The 18,338-nt window shown below is 34.5% G+C and overlaps 1 protein-coding gene across 1 annotated transcript in view; it reads right to left on the bottom strand.

Annotated features, from left to right (window-relative positions):
* The window catches only part of EYS (eyes shut homolog), a 706,806-nt gene that overhangs the window by 422,325 nt on the left and 266,143 nt on the right, over positions 1-18,338 (bottom strand). The window contains exons 21-22 of the mRNA XM_015621104.2: positions 10,712-10,971; positions 980-1,076 (exon numbers count right to left, since the gene is read on the bottom strand). Coding sequence (XP_015476590.1) covers positions 980-1,076; positions 10,712-10,971 — 357 coding nt within the window. The remainder of the gene's footprint in view (positions 1-979; positions 1,077-10,711; positions 10,972-18,338) is intronic.

Raw genomic sequence — 18,338 nt, 5'->3', positions numbered from 1 at the left:
GGCTGTTCTTTAACAAGCATCGAAAAGTACAGTGTCTGAAGCACAGTAAATAAAGTTTTTGCTATCCTTAGCTGAAAGCCACAGGCTTTGTGCTGTCCCCACTGTGCAAAAGCTTAGTTAGCTTGCCTTGGCCTGAGCTGCTTTTCACTTGTTTTGACATCTCTCATGCATAGCTTCAGCTCTGGAATAGCATCTAGGGTGAGGGTGTGAGACACTGAAATGACCATGGTGTTACAATATTAGCCTTTTCTGTTCCACTTCTAAAGGACAGGATGACATGCAGAGGGACCTAGAAAACCTTGAGAAGTGGGCCCTTGGGAATTCCATGGGATTTAGCAAGACCAAGTGTGAGGTGCTGCACCTGGGTCAAAGCAACCCTGGTATCAAAGCAGGCTGGGGAATGAACAGATTAAGAACAGCCCTGCTGAGGACTTGGGGGTGCTGGTGAGGCTTCAAGAAGGCCTCAGACTGAAGATGAGAAAAAATTCACTGTGAACATCATAGTTCTCCTCACAGAGACTTCCAGTAAGACTGCCAGTTCTTGGGGAAGAACAAAATCACTGTTCACTGGAGGCACCCAGATATTGTGAGGGTAATCATAATCAAAGAGAAATAATTGCAAGCTTTCTTATGTAACAGCTATATCTACATTCTTCAAGAAGTTTTTGTATTAATTTAAATTCAGATTTTTTGTATTATTTTAACTGGACTAAAAACAACTCTACTTCTTAAAATTAGATCCTTATGATTTTAATTAGCCCAAGAATAAATTCTTGGGGTTGTTCTTATGGTGTATATGCACTACTTTTTGCACACAAAAAGATTTAGACTATAATGTAACTATGTCAAAAAAAATAAAAGCTTCCTGCCCACCCCCTCCACTGAAGGTCAGTAAACATTAGACCGGCAAAGTACCAAAGGAAAAACTAGATGATAAAAATCCATGAATCATATCTGTCATTCAAGTAATTTTCCTGACCTGTAGTGGTTGACCCCGTCCACACAGAGACCTCCATTCTGGCATGGATGGGAGATGCACTCGTCACTGTTAACTTCACAGTAAGTACCCTCAAATCCTGAAACACACATTTCATTAACTGTGAATGAATGAACTCTGCTATTTGATGTGAATAAAAGGGTCACAGATTCTCATGGAGGTTTGTCTATTTGAGCCCTGGACTAACTCAGACAAAGTGGCCAGCCTGGGAAGCCTCAGCTGCACTCAAAGCTATTTAAGAAAAGGCTGAGAGAAGCATCAGCAATGGCTAGGTCTTCTCTTTGGAGCATTTAAGCTGAAGATTGCTGCCCTAGGTGTCTGACTGGGTTGTGTTGCAGTAATGGCCAGTGCCTATTGTGCAGTATGCTGACTTTGGCCTACAGACAGGCTCCCTGGCTTGGATCTGCCCATTCCCTGTCACATTGACTGACATCCTCTGCTGTTCCTGGACACAGCCACTAGTGCTGTCCTTCCTGCCTCATTCTCATACTGTGAGACTTCTGACTGACCTTTGCTTCTGAAGGAACCAGCTCTCATTGTTCACTCATCCTAAGACCAGGACTACAAGTAGAAGTAGCCCTGAAAGAACTTTCTCCAACTGTTTTTGATCTGTAGGTTTAGCAATTTAATTTCCAGACAGTATAGGAAGTTTCAACATACTTTATTGAACCAGAGAGGACAGATTTGGATAGAGCAGCTGGATAAATATGCTGGGGAAATATAACCCATTTTAAAGGACTGAAAAGTCTTTATTGAAGAGTGTGGGACAAAATAAGAAACTTAAAGTTAATTCAGTAATTAATACATTAGAGACAGTAGTGGAAGTTAGTGGAACACATTTATTCAAAGCAGTCAGTCGCTGAAAAATAAACCAAAACAACACAACTGGTTTTAATATTTAAATGAAGAAAAAATGTGATTAAAATCTTATCTGCACAGTCCATCACTTGCATAATACATTTGCCTGTGCAAATGTTCCAGAATGGGTACTAAAATGAACTAAGACACTTAAATGTCTTTAGTGATACACGAACCCTATTTCTACTCTTAGACAGCATACTACATCTTATAACACTTGCATAAGTAGGTGTTCTGCTAAATGCATACTTGTGTTAAAATGCTATACATGGGAAGAAGAAACTATAGCTATGTAGTTGAATTTTGCACAAATTCAATGTATTTGTTTTCAGTTGATGGAGAAATTAAACCATTGCAATGAGCAAATATTTGCATTGTATGACTAATTTTGAGTGCTGATTGCAGATTGTCTAAAGACCATTAATAGAGTTCACCAAAGGGATTTTGAACATCACTTAGATAAAAGATGAATTTGAAACAACTTTAAATTTAGCTTTTGATATTCAGTTTATATTGCTATAAATATGGCAAAGGTACTACTGGATTCTTTATTAAAACAATAAGCAAAAATTTCTATCTGTACTTTTTTAGATACCTGAATAAGAATAATCATTTATATTTTGTTATATATTTATGGTTTTCAAAGTACTTAATGGAGGTGCATAAATCATGAAAGACCACTGTTAGAATAGTAGAATTTATTTTAATCTAGAGAAAATTATGACTGGAAGAAATAAGTGTCTTGGAGTTGCAGAGAAAACTGTAGAAAGAAACCTCTGCTGGTACTTCAATATATGATCTAAATACGAGTCCACATCAAAACAACTGGTATTTTCTTATTAGGATTATTTCTGTTCCATAAGTTTCAGACCCAACTGAAATGAGTTCTTAATAATTGCTGAAGGTTTCATAGCAATGTTACTATAAAGCTAGAAAAATGAAGCCTGCAACATTTTTCAAACTAGTCTTTCAATTATAGCCACTTACGCTGTTATCAGAAATCTGTTGAGCATGAAAGGATGCCCTCGTTTTATTTCCTATTTGTATGTTGCACAAAAAAAAACCAAACAAAAAACCCAACAAAACCAAATCCAAACAAAAAAGCCCAAAACAAACCACCAATTCCCCCAAAAAAACTGGAGAAGAATTGTAATAGAGAGAAAAATTGTCTCAGTGTACTGTTTTGAAGTATCTCCCTCAGCACAGGCAACTTTGTACTCTGAATGGTTTAGTTTATTGTATGCAAATAACCTCAACCAGAGTGAATCAGCCAAACACTTTTCTTATCTGTACCATGTGTAATCTGCATCTTAATGCTGCTGAACCTTCATCTATTCTTGCCTGTCGTTTGATTAAGGAAAAAAGAAAGGTAAAATAACTGTGAACTAATACACCACAGACCAAGTTAAGTACTAGGCCTGGTTGTGTGAGTAGGTAGAAGTCACTGACACACAAAATATTCAGTAGGTGTTTGATACATGCCATTCAGTGCCACTGAGTAAGAGCAGAAAAGATGACAATATATTTCTCTAACTCTGGTTTAATTAAGAAATTGGAGGGCATAATGAATGAAAGACACAAGGACTCACAGGACTATATGTAGTCAACTTCCTCATCTTTAATTCCTCATTTATTTGTAATGTTTGAAATTTCTAAAACTAAATTTAATTACTGAGTGGAAGGCTGCCAGTGGGCAGAGAAAATGAAACTTCACTGAAAAGGACACACTGAAGGTAAACCAATGCAACATTATAAATAACTCACAGATATGCAGATATATTAAAGTTTTATAATGCTATAGCAGAAGAGTTGTGAAGATAACAAAGCAAAACTGAAAATAAAATTTAACAGCTTTTATACAAAATAATCTCTTTTTTTTTTGTGATACTATAGAATATTTAAGCAAGCATCTTAAAAAAATACCACAGTTATCAGATTAGAAAATATAAAGTGGAAAATGGAGGCATTTCTCATTCTGCCTTTGCCTACCATCCTCTCTAGTTATGGATGTTTTATGGTCTTTTTGAAGTAAATAATACAGGAGTGAACACACAAAGCATTATATAAACATATTTTTTGAATTCAGTTGTACATATTTTTCTAGCCCATAGCAATATATCAATACCTTGAAAAGACCAAATAAGCAAACATATAGCAGGTATTCTACTTCATATATTTTTCCTGCAAATGGAGAAAAATAACAATTTCATCAAAAATTTTACTGTCTATCTACATTTTGAATTGAGCAAAGAATTCAATTTACTATAATGTTTTCTTATGCTTGCTGACAAATTCTCACTTTTTATTAAATTTTTTTTTCATAATGACATATACTATGAAAAATTACAAACAACTACTTAGATAATATTTTGGTCTGTGATAAAAACTTGTGAATTAATGCAGTAACTTTTTCTAAGGAATTTTTAACATTTCTAGCAACTTTGCAGAAGATTTAATGAAAGCCTGCTTTCAACTAAAATGTTTATTCAGAAACACACAAATCTGCTTAAAAGGATCCCAAAATATTATTTCATTCAATTTTTTTGCATGTCTGTACACTAGAATATTTAGAATTTAACATGATTTTATAAAGGACATTTCAATAAAGTCATATGACAATAAGCCAATGTTAATTCAGACCTTAAATATGTTTTCAGAGTAAATTACAAAAAGGAAGCAGTGCAACACTGTGCACATCACTTGTACAAGCAAGAGAGTTCAAACTTCAAAACAAATACTGCAGATACTAATAAGATATTTGTTTTAGGCATATTCTTGAACAGGTACCAATTATATTACCTTCTTATTCAAAAGGCTAGCTAAAATGCTTATACCCAAATGTAAATGGTTTAAAGAAAGAATTGGTAGTTTATTTACATTGAAGATGAGATTCCTCATGAGTCTAACATGCAAGGGCTCTTGTATTTTACATGATAGTCATACACAATTTAAAGGGTATTTTAATACATTAGGTTACTTTGTATAAACTACAACTGCTGCCACACACAGCTGTGATCTTCTGGGATACTTAAACTAAAATTTATTTGGGTATGTAATTTTTAGAGAAATACAGACATGTTTCTATGGATGCTAAATTCTGACAGTGCCTGTACAGATTACAGGCCGCACAGCTCCTCAGGCTTGCCTGAGAAAGTAGTCTGGGAAAAACATGAGAAGGAATTAAAACAATCCTCAGGGACACAAAACAGCCTTGGAGGTGTTGTTATGTGTTCCTTGTTTTCCTTGCAGGAGAAAGTCAGGGGGGTGGTGAACCCCACTGACCAATGATGGTAATGTAGCAGTTTACTAACCAATAAGAGTTTCCTTTCTGTACTTTCCACGTATCTGTCTATAAAGCAGGCCTGCAAGCAATAAACTGAAGGATCCTCTTGTTCTGACTCCCTCGAGAGTCTGTGTCGTTCTTTCCGGCCGTTCCCAATCGGAACGACATGTTTCCAAATTATTTCATATGTTGCAAGAGGAAATAGACGATGAGGGGAACTGCTTTAAAATGTTTGATATGTCAAATATATTACTGTATAAAACTCTTTTAAATCATGACATTACTGATGTGATACGAGGCATGCTACAGTAAAATGGCTTTTATTTGTCAAGCATAATTTATTGTTTTTTATGTCACATTAGAAAAACTGAAGGTGTAAACAGAATCTCATAAGTATTGTTGGTATCCACATAGTTTTTTTTAAATCAAACTGATACAGCAATTCGTTTAAAACATTTATTTGTGAATGTATTAAATATGTATAGATATATTTGAGGAATTATCTCAGAAAGGTTAACAATTTTTGTAGTAACATAGCATGTTCAAAACTTCCAGAAATTAACAGAGATGGAAAACAACTGAAAGTTATTACAGTTCTTTGTGTTAGAAAATATAGTCTTATTTCTCTCTATTTTTAGTTGTTCAGGTGGCATGAACATAACTTTAATGATATGAGGTGTAGAAACATCTGGGAAGTTGTTACTTGAGATGAGACAGATGTTATTTTTACTTCTGTTTCTCCGAAATATTGGAAATCCTGCATTTCTCAACTCTGTCTATGGGCCTTCTGGGAGATGCAAAGTGATGGAATATGCAGAGCATAGAAGCTAAATATCTGCTGTCACAGTTATGGTCATTTACATCACTGGATTCCATTGCAGAGAAATATTATGGAATTGACCTCTGCAGGTAACAGGATTTCAACAGGATTCTTTTGCCATAAGCTCTCTACTGTTTTGCTCATCAGAACAGTATCATAGATGTTTGTCTCTTTACCATGAACTATTTATGAACCAATGTTTGCAAACAGCAGAGATATTATAGCAGTCCCATAATCATTAGTTTAGGTACTTAGGTTGTTCAGCAAAACATAAGTAGGAACATAAATCAAAATCAAAGGTGTGTAAAATATTAGGCACTGTAAAAAGGCAATTTCCCTCTGTAAATTATGTATGTGTGTTTGAATAGGAAAAACACACTGAAGGGCTCAGAAATCTAACAAACTCCAATTTAAATAACTTGTTTTTCATAATCTATTTATTATTTTTCCTTGGTATTTTAAATTTTGTAATTATAATAATTTTTACAAAATTTTATCATAATTACAAAATTATAATATTGTAATTATGATAATTTTCACTTAGTCTTGTTTCACACATCAACTGAAAAATATTTTGCCTCAGTTCAAATTTCTACCTGTACAATGCTATAGACCAAATAAAAATAATCATTAGCATCTAGAACAAAGAGTAGGTGTCAAGGGAAAGCTATTGACAGAAGACTGATAAAAGAGGTGAAAAAATACTGGGAAAATCAGTTTAAAACAAGGACTTCAGAAATTACCTTGAAGCATCAAGTAAGCATTGCTTTTCTAAAAGACAAAGAAAAAATGGAATGCCTAATTCCAGTAAAAACTGCAGCTATTGTTTCTCCTTAGAGATAAGTCGTTTTCATAGATCTCCCTGGAACAATACACATCATTTCCCTACACTCTAAAACTGATGGCTTTTATCTTAAGCCCTATGCATAAACCAGTTTTTCAACTTCTCAGTTTCTAGATTTATATCTTTAAAGCTGCAGTGAGCACAAACAAGATGACAAAGATTTTGTGTACTTGTGTGCTGCAATGACATATGTTTCTGCTGCCTGTTCCTTTTACTCCTCTCTAAAATTGTGTGCTTCCCAGAACCATGAAATTTAAAAATAAATAAATAAATCTCTACAGCAATAATTAAACAGCAAAAGGCAACTGGTCAAGAATTCAGACTGCCTACTGTCTGAAAGATTTTTCCTAAGCTGCCTAAATAGTCGGCAGCATGACATAAATATTTCTAGAGCATTAGACATTTAACATTTTATGTCTGCTTTATGCATGAAATGAAGTACATCAGAAAATAATACCTCCTTAATGTAATACTGTGGACATCCACAATCCAGACATTTCTTTATTCTATATACATTTCAGTATATTTCTTTCAACATTTCGTACATACATTATTTTATTGATCTAATTTCCCTTCTGCCATAACTAATTAAAATATTACTGAGTTAACACAAATGCTGGCCAAATAATCCATATTCTGAAAAAAAGTAGGTAAAGTTTTGATATAAACTCTCTCTATATGTATGTAATACCTAATGTAGAATATGTAGCATTTCATGATAATGTTTCTATCTCAACCCAACATGTATATGGAAAATTGTTTCCATTTCAATAAGGAGGCTGCATGAATATCCTGAGCTTAGTCCATCCATATTACTTGGACTACTCAAGGAAGTTCTACATCTAATTCTAAAGAGAGATTAATTTCTACCTTCTAAGAAGCAGGAATTTTAGGAACCATTTTAATTCAATGATCTTGCCCTTCCCTTCTGGTCTTTATGTCAGCAACAACTATTTGCCTTTCCTACTAGCTTGCCTTGTTACTATACTTATATCTACTAATACTTCTCATAAAAGAATAAATCACTGTTAAAAAATCTTGTTGAAAAACACTAGATATTTTCTGGCCCATAGTTTATGGTTACAAATTATTTTTTTCTCTTGTTATTCTCTGCAATATTTTTGTGCTTTTAATTACACAGGTTCCACACCTTGTGAAAACTTACCTTTTATGTTCTATTTCATCATTAATTAAACTTGTTGTTCATCAGTCCCAGCCAGAGTTTTGATCTTGCATTCAGTAGTTGTATGCCCTCTCAGTTTCCCTTGATTTTGAATACATTTTTTTGTCTTGGAACACAATTGCTCTCAGAAAGGATCACTATTTTTACCAAACCATCCTTTCTTTTGGGTTGCCTGTACAAAACTAACAGTTTTGTGCTTACCATTATCTAGAAGAGCATGGTCTAATGCCTATACTCTTGTTTATTTACCCTCTTTTTTACTTATATATGAAGTTGAATTGCTCTTTGGATATTTTTCATGTAGATCTTTTGGGGAATTTACAATAGTGGTCAAGGCTCAGCTACAAATATTTCAACATAATTTAAACTCTATAGTTTTGCTTACATGTCCTGCCTTGCTCTTCTGTTACACTAAATTTTTATTTCTATTATTAAGATTAATTCTAAGAATGGAATTCTCCAATTCTGGAAAGGCATGTTGATAAATGAGGCAATAAAAATTCTTCTATGTGCCCTAAGTTTTCCATTCCTCCTGTTTTCTTTGCATTTAGTGTGTAGCATTTAAGGAGGTTCAGTGCTGGCTACATGATTAACAGCTCAAATCCCTATGTCCCCTCAATGGTCTTGATCAAACCCTTGCTTATCAATTACTGGCAAAGTATTTGAGAGGGATTTTCTGTACACCTCTTGGGAAACTTGTTCTACAGCAGTGATTCCTAAGCTTTTGTAGTAACAGCCCTCCCTACAACATATGTGCAACCTTGAATATACCATTGTGCAATTATAGAGATCATAATTTTTTCAACTATTTAACCTGCTTGTGTGGACAATTTAACTTAAAGTCAAGGACACTGTTCCATAATCTATGATATGAGAGCCCAGTTTTCTTACACAAATATTATAATCTATCTCCTTAAAAAAACTCTGTATCTAGGGCAAACAGCTCAAGAAGTTTTACATTAATGGTATTTATAGAATTTTAGAAATCTTTATAGCAAAATCAGACTACTCTAGTTCCCTAATGTACATACAGGAAGAAAGATTTTTGTTTTGTACTACAGCTAATCATGACTTCATCACCTTCTTATCAAATTTTTGTGGTAATTCTGTCCTAAACTAACATCTTACATCAACTTTGAATCTTTCCAGTTCCTATTGTATCAGCTTTTGTCTTCTCTGACCTAGCCAATGTGTATTCTCTTTTTCTTCTAAGTATGTCCCACCACCAATGGTATAATTTATGTTTCTGTTGTACCTGTCTCAGATATGGTGCTCTGTTAGAATATGGTAAACACTGCTACATTTTTTGATTCCTGTTAAACCAGACTCAAACTTTCTGTTGACTGGACTGTTAGCTACTGGCAAGTGTAACTTGCCATTTATGAATTATGCCTTTTACCCTTTTTCAATTTTGAATTTTCCACTTTCCAAGATTTGTTAGCAACGCATGCTACTGATTCGCATAAATGCCCTATGACTTCCCCAAGGATTCCTACCTGCAAGCTTCAAGAAGTCTTAAAAATTCCATTAAAACTCCCAGAAAATCCTGGCTGCATGTTTTTTTTTTTTAATTCTTCAGAAATGGTGCACAGAAACGTTTGGAAAAGATTACTTTTTCTGGGGAATGTTAAGAAAAGACTTGAGTTACAAGTCTCTCTATAGATCATCTCTAAAAAAGGTTTCAAAAATCAATATCGTGTGTCAAAATCTGTTTTTGAAAAAACAGCTTTTCTTAAAGATGCTTCACTAAGCAACTTGCACACCTCCCCAGTGATGTTTGGGTTTTTTACCTCAGCAGCTTGCAGTAACCTTTACCTTAATAGTAAAAAACCCCCAAGGTATTATATGTTTCTGGTTCCTAGGTATTATATCTGTATCTTTGTAGCTTAGTAATTGACAAGTAATGGTATTGTCATGTAACACTACGCTTATTTGCTAACCTTTGTCCCTAAGAGACCCCTACTTTTATAGGCATAACACTGAAGACTTCAAAATCCTGCTCCAATTCCAGTTTCAGTAATTGTACTCCTCTGCTACTTAAATTTTCTAAATTTTCTGCGCAGTTGTTAATGTATTCCTCAATTCCTACATGGAAGTGTATAGCAATGTTCTGCACAGTTAAACTGTTGCTCCGTTCCACCTTAGCAGTTCTCGTATGTGGAGGGAGAGATTGTGTCTTTTAAGCCATGAACCAGGGAAGCTGTCAGCACCTGCTGTGATTTGGTTTGTTGTGCATACAGGGAGCGACCCTCTATATCCATTAAGCAAGGGAAGATTACTTCCCTGATGTGCCAGGCCTTCCTGACAGCTCAGCAGGAAAAGAAACTATTTCCAACTTGCTCCAATTTTTGTACCTTCACCAATTTGCATATATATTTTCTAAATCTGCCTGTTTTGTCAATTTATTTGTCTCTGTTGGGCAGGTGCATGTCGATCTCTATGTCATTGTAACAGTTGACTGAGAAATACGAATTCTGAGTGCTGAATCTAAGCCACCATAGATTTAATAAGTATTGTAAAATAAGAAATTAATAACAGATAAACTAACAGCTATCTTTCCAGTCTTTTGACACAACAGATAGAACTGCTGCAATTCATGATGGTTTTATGTTCTTTGAAACATATTCTTTTCTACTTACAATAAAGACAGCGATAAATTCAACATATATTTACAATTTTCCAGAGCACAACAGAAAATGGAAGAAATTAACTATTCCAATTCTCACCTGTTTTGCAAATGCACATTGGATTTCCATCTACTTGTGCCAAGCAGGTTGAATTGTTTATACATGGATTGTAAGGCAGCTCACAGGGACTGAAGCGCTGGTGGCAGAAGTCGCCAGTATAAAATGGAGGACAAATGCAGACAAACTGCCCCGGCTTCACAGATTCAAAACATGTGGCTCCATTCAAGCATGGTTCAGATTCACATTCATTTATATCTTCACTGCAGTCTGGCCCCGTCCACCCTGCTGCACACGTGCATCTGGAGGGGCAGAAAAAAGAAAAAGAGCATTGATGTGGCAGAATAAAAATTATCAAAAAAATTAAAAAGAAAATCAATAATATATTTCTGTGACTAGCTTTTTTTTCCCCCCCGGCAATGGTATCAACATGCATTATGAATAAAAGTTATATTCAGGTTATTCTCCCAGAATTTTTCTGAACAAAAGTAGAAGGACTTAGAATAAGTCACAGTATCACTTGGAGAACCATCTGGTTTAGCAAATTTAGACAGAATCATGTTTGGACCATTTTTAAGATGAAACAACACAGATTATCAAATATGAAGAGTAAATTTTTTAAATTTTAAGGACTAGAAGTAAACCATTTCATATGTGTGAAACTAGTAGGTACTTCAATGTTTGGGATGAAATGCATCAGGTAGCATATCCAATATTCTTAAGAAAGAAAGTAGGAGTCATGAATGATCCTAATTTCATTGTGTTGTTTCTCTTTTTTGAATTCTTTTTTGAAGACCTGTTAGTGTTAACACTAACAGGTGTTAGTTAAAGAAGAGAAAACTTTGACCAAAGTCTAAACAACATCTGATTGTAAGGAACCTATTTTCATTAATTAGATAAATATCTTTTTATTCACAATATAAATATGATAAGGTTCTGTAAATTCAGAGAAAACAATTTGCTAATGTTTTCAAAGCTTTCAAAGCCAAATTTCTTCACTAGCTGCAATAAAAGCGGCCTCTGTACTTTAAAAGTCATATATTCCTGTTAGTTTTACTGTAAATAAAATTGAATTTATTTTTACCACTGTCTGGCAGGACAAGAGATAATATGAAAGATGAACTATTCCAGCTCTTGTCTACTTTGATCAATATTGATTTCAGGTATTAAACCATTCAAATATATCTTCATAGTTATAATCTGATAAAAGAAATTGTTGTTTAATAAGAAAGAGGTCATTTAATGAATAATCCGTTATGTAGTTCTGTTCTCTAAGGCACAGATATTGTTTGCCACATGAAAGGCAAATTTCACCTTAAACAAACCCAGTCTTTTCTTTCAAGTTTTTTGTGTTCTGTGTTATTTGTGGGATACAATTACCATGTCACATGAAATGAAATGGATATTGCAAAGGAGCTTTATAATTTTAAAGGCCTGGGTATTTTAGCATTAAGGATTCAAAAATCAAGTTACTGTGTTTTTCTCATGATAAAAACTAATAGTCATTACTATCAAAAAACATTCAGATATTCTCAAAATAACTGACAAAAATCACTTTTCAGGACTTGTCATTTATGATAAAACATACTTTTGGAAATATGGTTAAAAATAAATATATTTTTTTTATTCTCACTTTATGCACAACAAACATATCTTCTTTTGCTGTACATGGCAGAATGCATCCACAACAACATCCACTGAATAACACTGCATGCCCAATCAGAGCTTTACTGAATTTTCTCTTAAGTAGTCAATATATAAAAGCATCAGACTCTTACAAATTAAGCATTTCCAAAAGTCTGATACTGAACACAAGAGAACACTCTGACCCAACAGATCAGAACACAGAATTAATTGTTTTACAGCTGCTCATTTTTTTGTTGACTTCTTTTATGAAGTTGTGAATAAATTGCTACAGATGCACTACTACAAATTGGTAGGTAGCACTTGGCCGTGCTCCATTTTTAGTTTAAAAAGCTCATTAAATGGAGAGCCTTTCACTTCATATTAGAAGAACACTGTTCAGTTCTGACCTGCTCCGACTTTATGGACATAACTGAGGTGCAGAGGAGCAAACATTAAACATGTTTCATTCCCTTTTTTTCCCTAATGAGTTTCATAACTGCCTTTGAGTTATCAAAACTCTTCTGTATGACTACAGGGAGCACTAGGTCACTGAAATACAGCAGTTATCTACACTACACAACTAGCCAGTCCTACCCTGGCTTCATGCCAGCCACCAGCTGAGATGCAACAGTCAATGCAAAGGAGACAATTAATAGCAGAGCTTTTTGTACTCCTTTCCGGATTATTAAAAAAATTACTGGAGTCCTCATTAAATGTTAAAAAAAAAAAATAAAAAAATACATAGAAGCATCTATCACAAGGCTCAGTTTTAAGAATCAAGAAAAAAATTATGTTAATGGGAACTGTAATTAAAAAAAAAGGTAAGGAGGTGTTAGGAACATTAAAATCTTACAAAATAATCTCATATAGCTGGTATTCTTGGAAATTAACTGATAAAAAGACAAAAACCCAAACAGACTTTCAAAAAACTAATTTTTTTTTCACTCCATTAGAAAAATCAAGAGGATTTCTAGAATTCTCAGAGGAAAAAAGGCCTGATATATACTTTTAAGAGCCCATCTAAAGATAGTCAATGCTGAATTTCTTTCTGTTGTTTTACCAGCTTGCCAACATAAATATTTTTCTTTCCAATAACCAAATCCAAATGCACCCATTGATATTAGAAAACCAAATCATGACTCTTTCATGTAGACTATTCATTTTATTAAGCCCCATATACTGCTTGGATTGTGACACATAGAACTCCTCCAATAGATATAAATCAGCTTCCATAAATATTATCTCTTTACTTGCCACATATCTTGCCATAAATTGAAAAGCTTTCTATAGAAACACAAAGGAGAGGACAATGAAAATACACAAATTGTATTCATGGTTTTATATTTTACCACCTGTTTTAACTTAAAGTCAAAACTAAAGATTGCAAGCTATAGTCATGAATTGTATCCAGAGAAGTAAGGTTAATGTTATAAGTTCCTCTGTCTCTATATGATGAATTAAGTATAAAATATGGTTCTCAGCTGCTTGAAAACTCACCTTCTACTTCTCACATTCCAGTGAAATATACACGTATCACCTGCCTTATAGTCTACCTTAAAGGTTTTAAGGTATTAAATAACAGAGAAGGGTTTTAAGAATACTTGAATTGTTGATTTTTGAAAAACTTTTCTGAGGTTCATCTAGACTCCCCCACTCAAAACATGTACAGCTAGAGTTTTCTCAGAGTGGTGTCCAGACTGGTTTGAGTATCTCAAGGATGGAGATTCCACAGATGGAGACTCTCTGGGAAAAGTATTCCAGCACCTGACAACCCTCACATTAAAAAATAATATTTTTTTTATTTTCATGTGGAATTTCATGTAATTTACCTTTTGCCCAGTATGTATTTTCCTGTCACTGGATACCCTGAGAAGAGTCTGCCTTCTCTTTTCTCACTCCCTTTTATCAATAATTTGTACACATTGGAAAGAGCTTCTCTGAGCCAAAAGCATTTTTTCAGCACGCTAACTGGATAGGCAGTCTCTCCTGAATCTTAAAAGTTCTAAAGTGGCTATCAACTAGAAAATCATATTGGTGGGTTTATTCCAACCTAGCTCAGCTAGTAACTCTGGAAAAATGCCAAAGCTTAACAAAAGCATGTGGTGCAACTATTTGGGATGGTCCTGTGCAGGGACCAGAGTTGGATACAATGATCCTTGCTGTTCCCTTCCAACTCATCATATTCTGTGATAAGCACTAACGCAGATGATGATTCCAGAGCAGAAAAATTTTCAGAACAAAACATTTTTCTGCTCTTAGACTTGTTTCTTTACAGCAGAAAAATACAAGAAACCAGTCTTTTTAGTCTAATGTCTAAAAAAAATATTTCAGAAAATATCAATCAGAGCACTTACCTTTGCCTGAGATAAAGGTAGTTCTGCAGACAAAATTGGAATATTTAAGAAGCACCAGAATTGCTTTTCCCTCAGTGGTTTAGTCAAAGCAACAGGAATCCTAAACTGAACCCTCAGCTACAGTGTGCCCACCATTAGACTGCCTCTTTGACAGATTCTTGACAAGAAATGGCAAGACATTCAGTGAAGTTTAGGTCAGCCTGTTAGCCGTACAATATGTGCAACAATGGGCCATTGGATTTATGTATGTAAGGATTTATGTTATTTAGTGCATTCAATCAAATCAACTAACAGCCTGAGAAACCACAGTGCTCAGTGACAAATTTGTTCCTTGTAAGCTAGAGGCTATTGGATAATCTGAAATAGTGAAATAAGAGCTTCTTTAAATACATACACAGACTGAAATTTAGGGCACCAACACACACCACAAAGCTCCAAGGACATACAGTTCCACTCTACAAAGGCTTCAAACACTTATGCTTTTATCTCTTCTTTCCTCCTACAAACGTATTTTTTTTTTCTTTCATACTCTAAAAGTTTAATATGTTCTTTATTCCTCAGAAAGATACCAGATCTTTTTCACCAGCTTCAACGTGCAAAATCTGTTACAAGTTTATATCTGAAGCTCTCTTGTACTCCTAGTTCTCTGCTCTCAGATGCCACCCCTAGATGGCCTCCTCAAATTTTCACATATTTCTCTCCTCTCCACTAAATGCATTTCAGCATGTCTCTACTATGATTCTCATTACTCATTCCCTATTTTATTCCTAGAGCTCTTCATTTGTAACCAATCAAATGTGACATCAATTAACTAATTAGAGAAAGCATTAACCTGGGCTGCAGTGCTTGTTTTCTGATGGAACTTGCAATCTTGAAGAATTTAGGACAGCAGTGGAGTAGTTAGGCCACTGAAATTTAGTAGAGGAAACTTTCAGTTGATTAGCAGATTAGATTAGATTTCAGTATTTGGGTCCATGGGATCCCCTAGGAAACTGCCTTCAGGGAAAAGAGATCTCCACAAACCTGGCAGCTCTTCCAGGACATGTTTTTTAGAGCACAGTTCTTGATTTCCATATGTAAAAAATCAGGTAAAGAAGGCAGAAGACCAGCATGCCTTAGTATCTCCTGAGTCAACTGAAGTTGTCTGGATATGTAGGAGTGGCATTAGGAAAGCTAAGGCCCATTTGGAGCTTAATTTGGCAAGAGCTGCAAATAATAAGAAGGGATTTAAAAGTATGTTTGCCACAAAAGTAAGGTTGAAGAAAATGTAGTTCTGCAATAAATAGGACAGGAGAACTGGCAACAACCAACAGCGAGAAGACTGAGATATTCAACATTTTTACTTGCCTCAGTTTTTACTCTTAATCTCACTTCCCACATCTCTGAAGCTCATGCTAGGTACTGGGGGACAGAAGTCCTTCCCATCCTAGGACAAGGTCAGGTTTGAAGAACCTGAATATACCTAAATCCATTGAACTCCATGAGATGCACACCAGGGTCCTGAGAGAATTAGCTCTCTCCAAAGGATTAATCAGTAGGTAAGCAAAGACCAATTTGTCCATCACAGAGTAAATTGATAGGTGAACTTAAATTGCAAAAATTATATTTAAAAGAAAGTCCTCAAGTCCATCTGCTGTTAGAATAAGGCTATGAAGCTAAAATTAGGGGAAAAAACTTCTCTTTCTTTGTCATACACACAGATACCATGTTATAATTTAAGCCAGATGTAGATACTGGCTTATGGGAAGTACGTACACACCTGCAGTCCACAAGTTGAATCTGATGTAGTGGCTAAGAAAACATAAATGAAATACTTGGAGAATGGTACCAGGTAACAACAGACATGCATGGATATTGACTCCAAACTGGAGAAAAAAAAATTTGGGAGGTATTGTTGAGAAGAGAGATAAAAGGATTAAGTTTCTGCTGCTCTAGTAGTGTCTAAGTGCATCTTTTGCATTTTTAATGAAGACACAAAGCCTTCAAAGGGCTTATGTAGTTTTCATTCCCTTCCAGTTTAATTTTTATACTCTTAATCATTGTTCTTTTTCTCATTTTTAAGGTATACTTTCTCTGTTCTCTATACTTTCCTCCCATAATTCTCTGCTCATATTCTTCCCTTTGGTAACAGTAACTAAAATTTATTCCTGATATTCTGTGTATTCAGGAACATTACACTACAAAAAGTAGAACCCAAACAAACATATTTTAGAGGAGCAGATAGAGAAGGTTGTATTTGTTTGTTTTCCATATATTTCTTCCTTAATCCTCTACTTGAAGCTATGAGTTCACACAGTCACATGGTAACATTCAGCTCAATGAGACAGCAAGCTATATTTCAGCTTTTGCTTTAAGCTGTTTCAGCTGCCATGCATGCATTTCTGTTTCAGGAAACAGAATTTTACATTCTTCAAAGGGTATTTATATATTCAACTCCCTATTTTTTTCCATGCTGCTGTTCTCTTTTTTCCATTTTCCTGAACCAGAACATGTGATACATCTTATATCAGGCTGGATGCAACTTTCAGACTACTGGACCCCAGAGATGAGGTACACACTCATTTTCTTTTCAGATCAAGTTATTTCCTTATTTATCTCAATAAGAACATCCTGTCTACAAGGCCAGATGAAATCACATTGTTTTCTGTTTCAGCTGATAAACATTAAAATAACTTAAAAATCACTACTAAAACTGTCTCACTAGAAGTAGTGTTTGTGCTTTAAAAGCACAAGTACTGAATACTTTGAATACTTTTGATTAAGAAAGAAAACAAAATAAGTAAAAACTATAATAAGTAAAACTGAAGATTACTGCTGTCATATGGGATGGGTAATTTTGCTTGGATCCAGAAAAAAAAGCATGGTTTGGTATCAAAACTCTAGTTAATAGACCATGACCATGGGGAAGACAATTGTTGAATTTCCTTCCCATCAGTCTTACCTACTTAAATTCCTACTTTAGATGTAGCAGAAATTAATTTAAAAATACAAAAAAATTACTCCAAAGTTTTGGGTGCATTTTTTACTCTTGCTTTACAGTTTTGGTTATTATCTAAGATGCCACAAAAACTGTTCACCATGTTCAAGTTTTTTAAATAAATTATAACAATATTTTAAAATACTGAATCATCCCTTAAAATTTAGGAATTACCACCTCCCAAACTTACTAAAAAGGGTATCATAATAAGATGAAAATTTTGGAATGCAGCTTTTCAAATTATCATAGAACACAGGGTGAAAACAAACAAAGGTCTTTTTAAATTTGTGTTCTGTGTGTCAAATAATTTTCTGAGTAGCAGCACTAATTTCTTGAATTACTGAAGAATCCCATAGAGACTGTATATGCATTTTGACGTGTGAAGCTGCTCTTTTGAATAACATCCTCTATTAACTAAACCCACATTAGACTTCGTTCTATTCTTGACAAAATACAAAAGGAAAAGGACATAGATTCCCTTTTATCTTACCATCTCTTGTCACTAACACCAAGAGTAGCATAATTTGACTATGTACCCTTCATCCTTCACTGGAACAACAATCAGTACAGCAGCAATAAGGTAATTCAAGATTTCACCATGCAATCTGAGAGAAAATATGTAATTTGCAGCCTTTTTAACCAGGCAGCACCTCTCCAAAGATTTGTCAAAGAGAAAACCCTTAATTTGTGAAAGCAGAGCATCAGTAACAAT

This window comes from Parus major, chromosome 3, assembly GCF_001522545.3.
Source record: "Parus major isolate Abel chromosome 3, Parus_major1.1, whole genome shotgun sequence".
Taxonomy (NCBI): domain Eukaryota; kingdom Metazoa; phylum Chordata; class Aves; order Passeriformes; family Paridae; genus Parus; species Parus major.
Note: the sequence above shows the minus strand (reverse complement) of the source record. Positions and strands in the feature narration are given on the sequence as shown.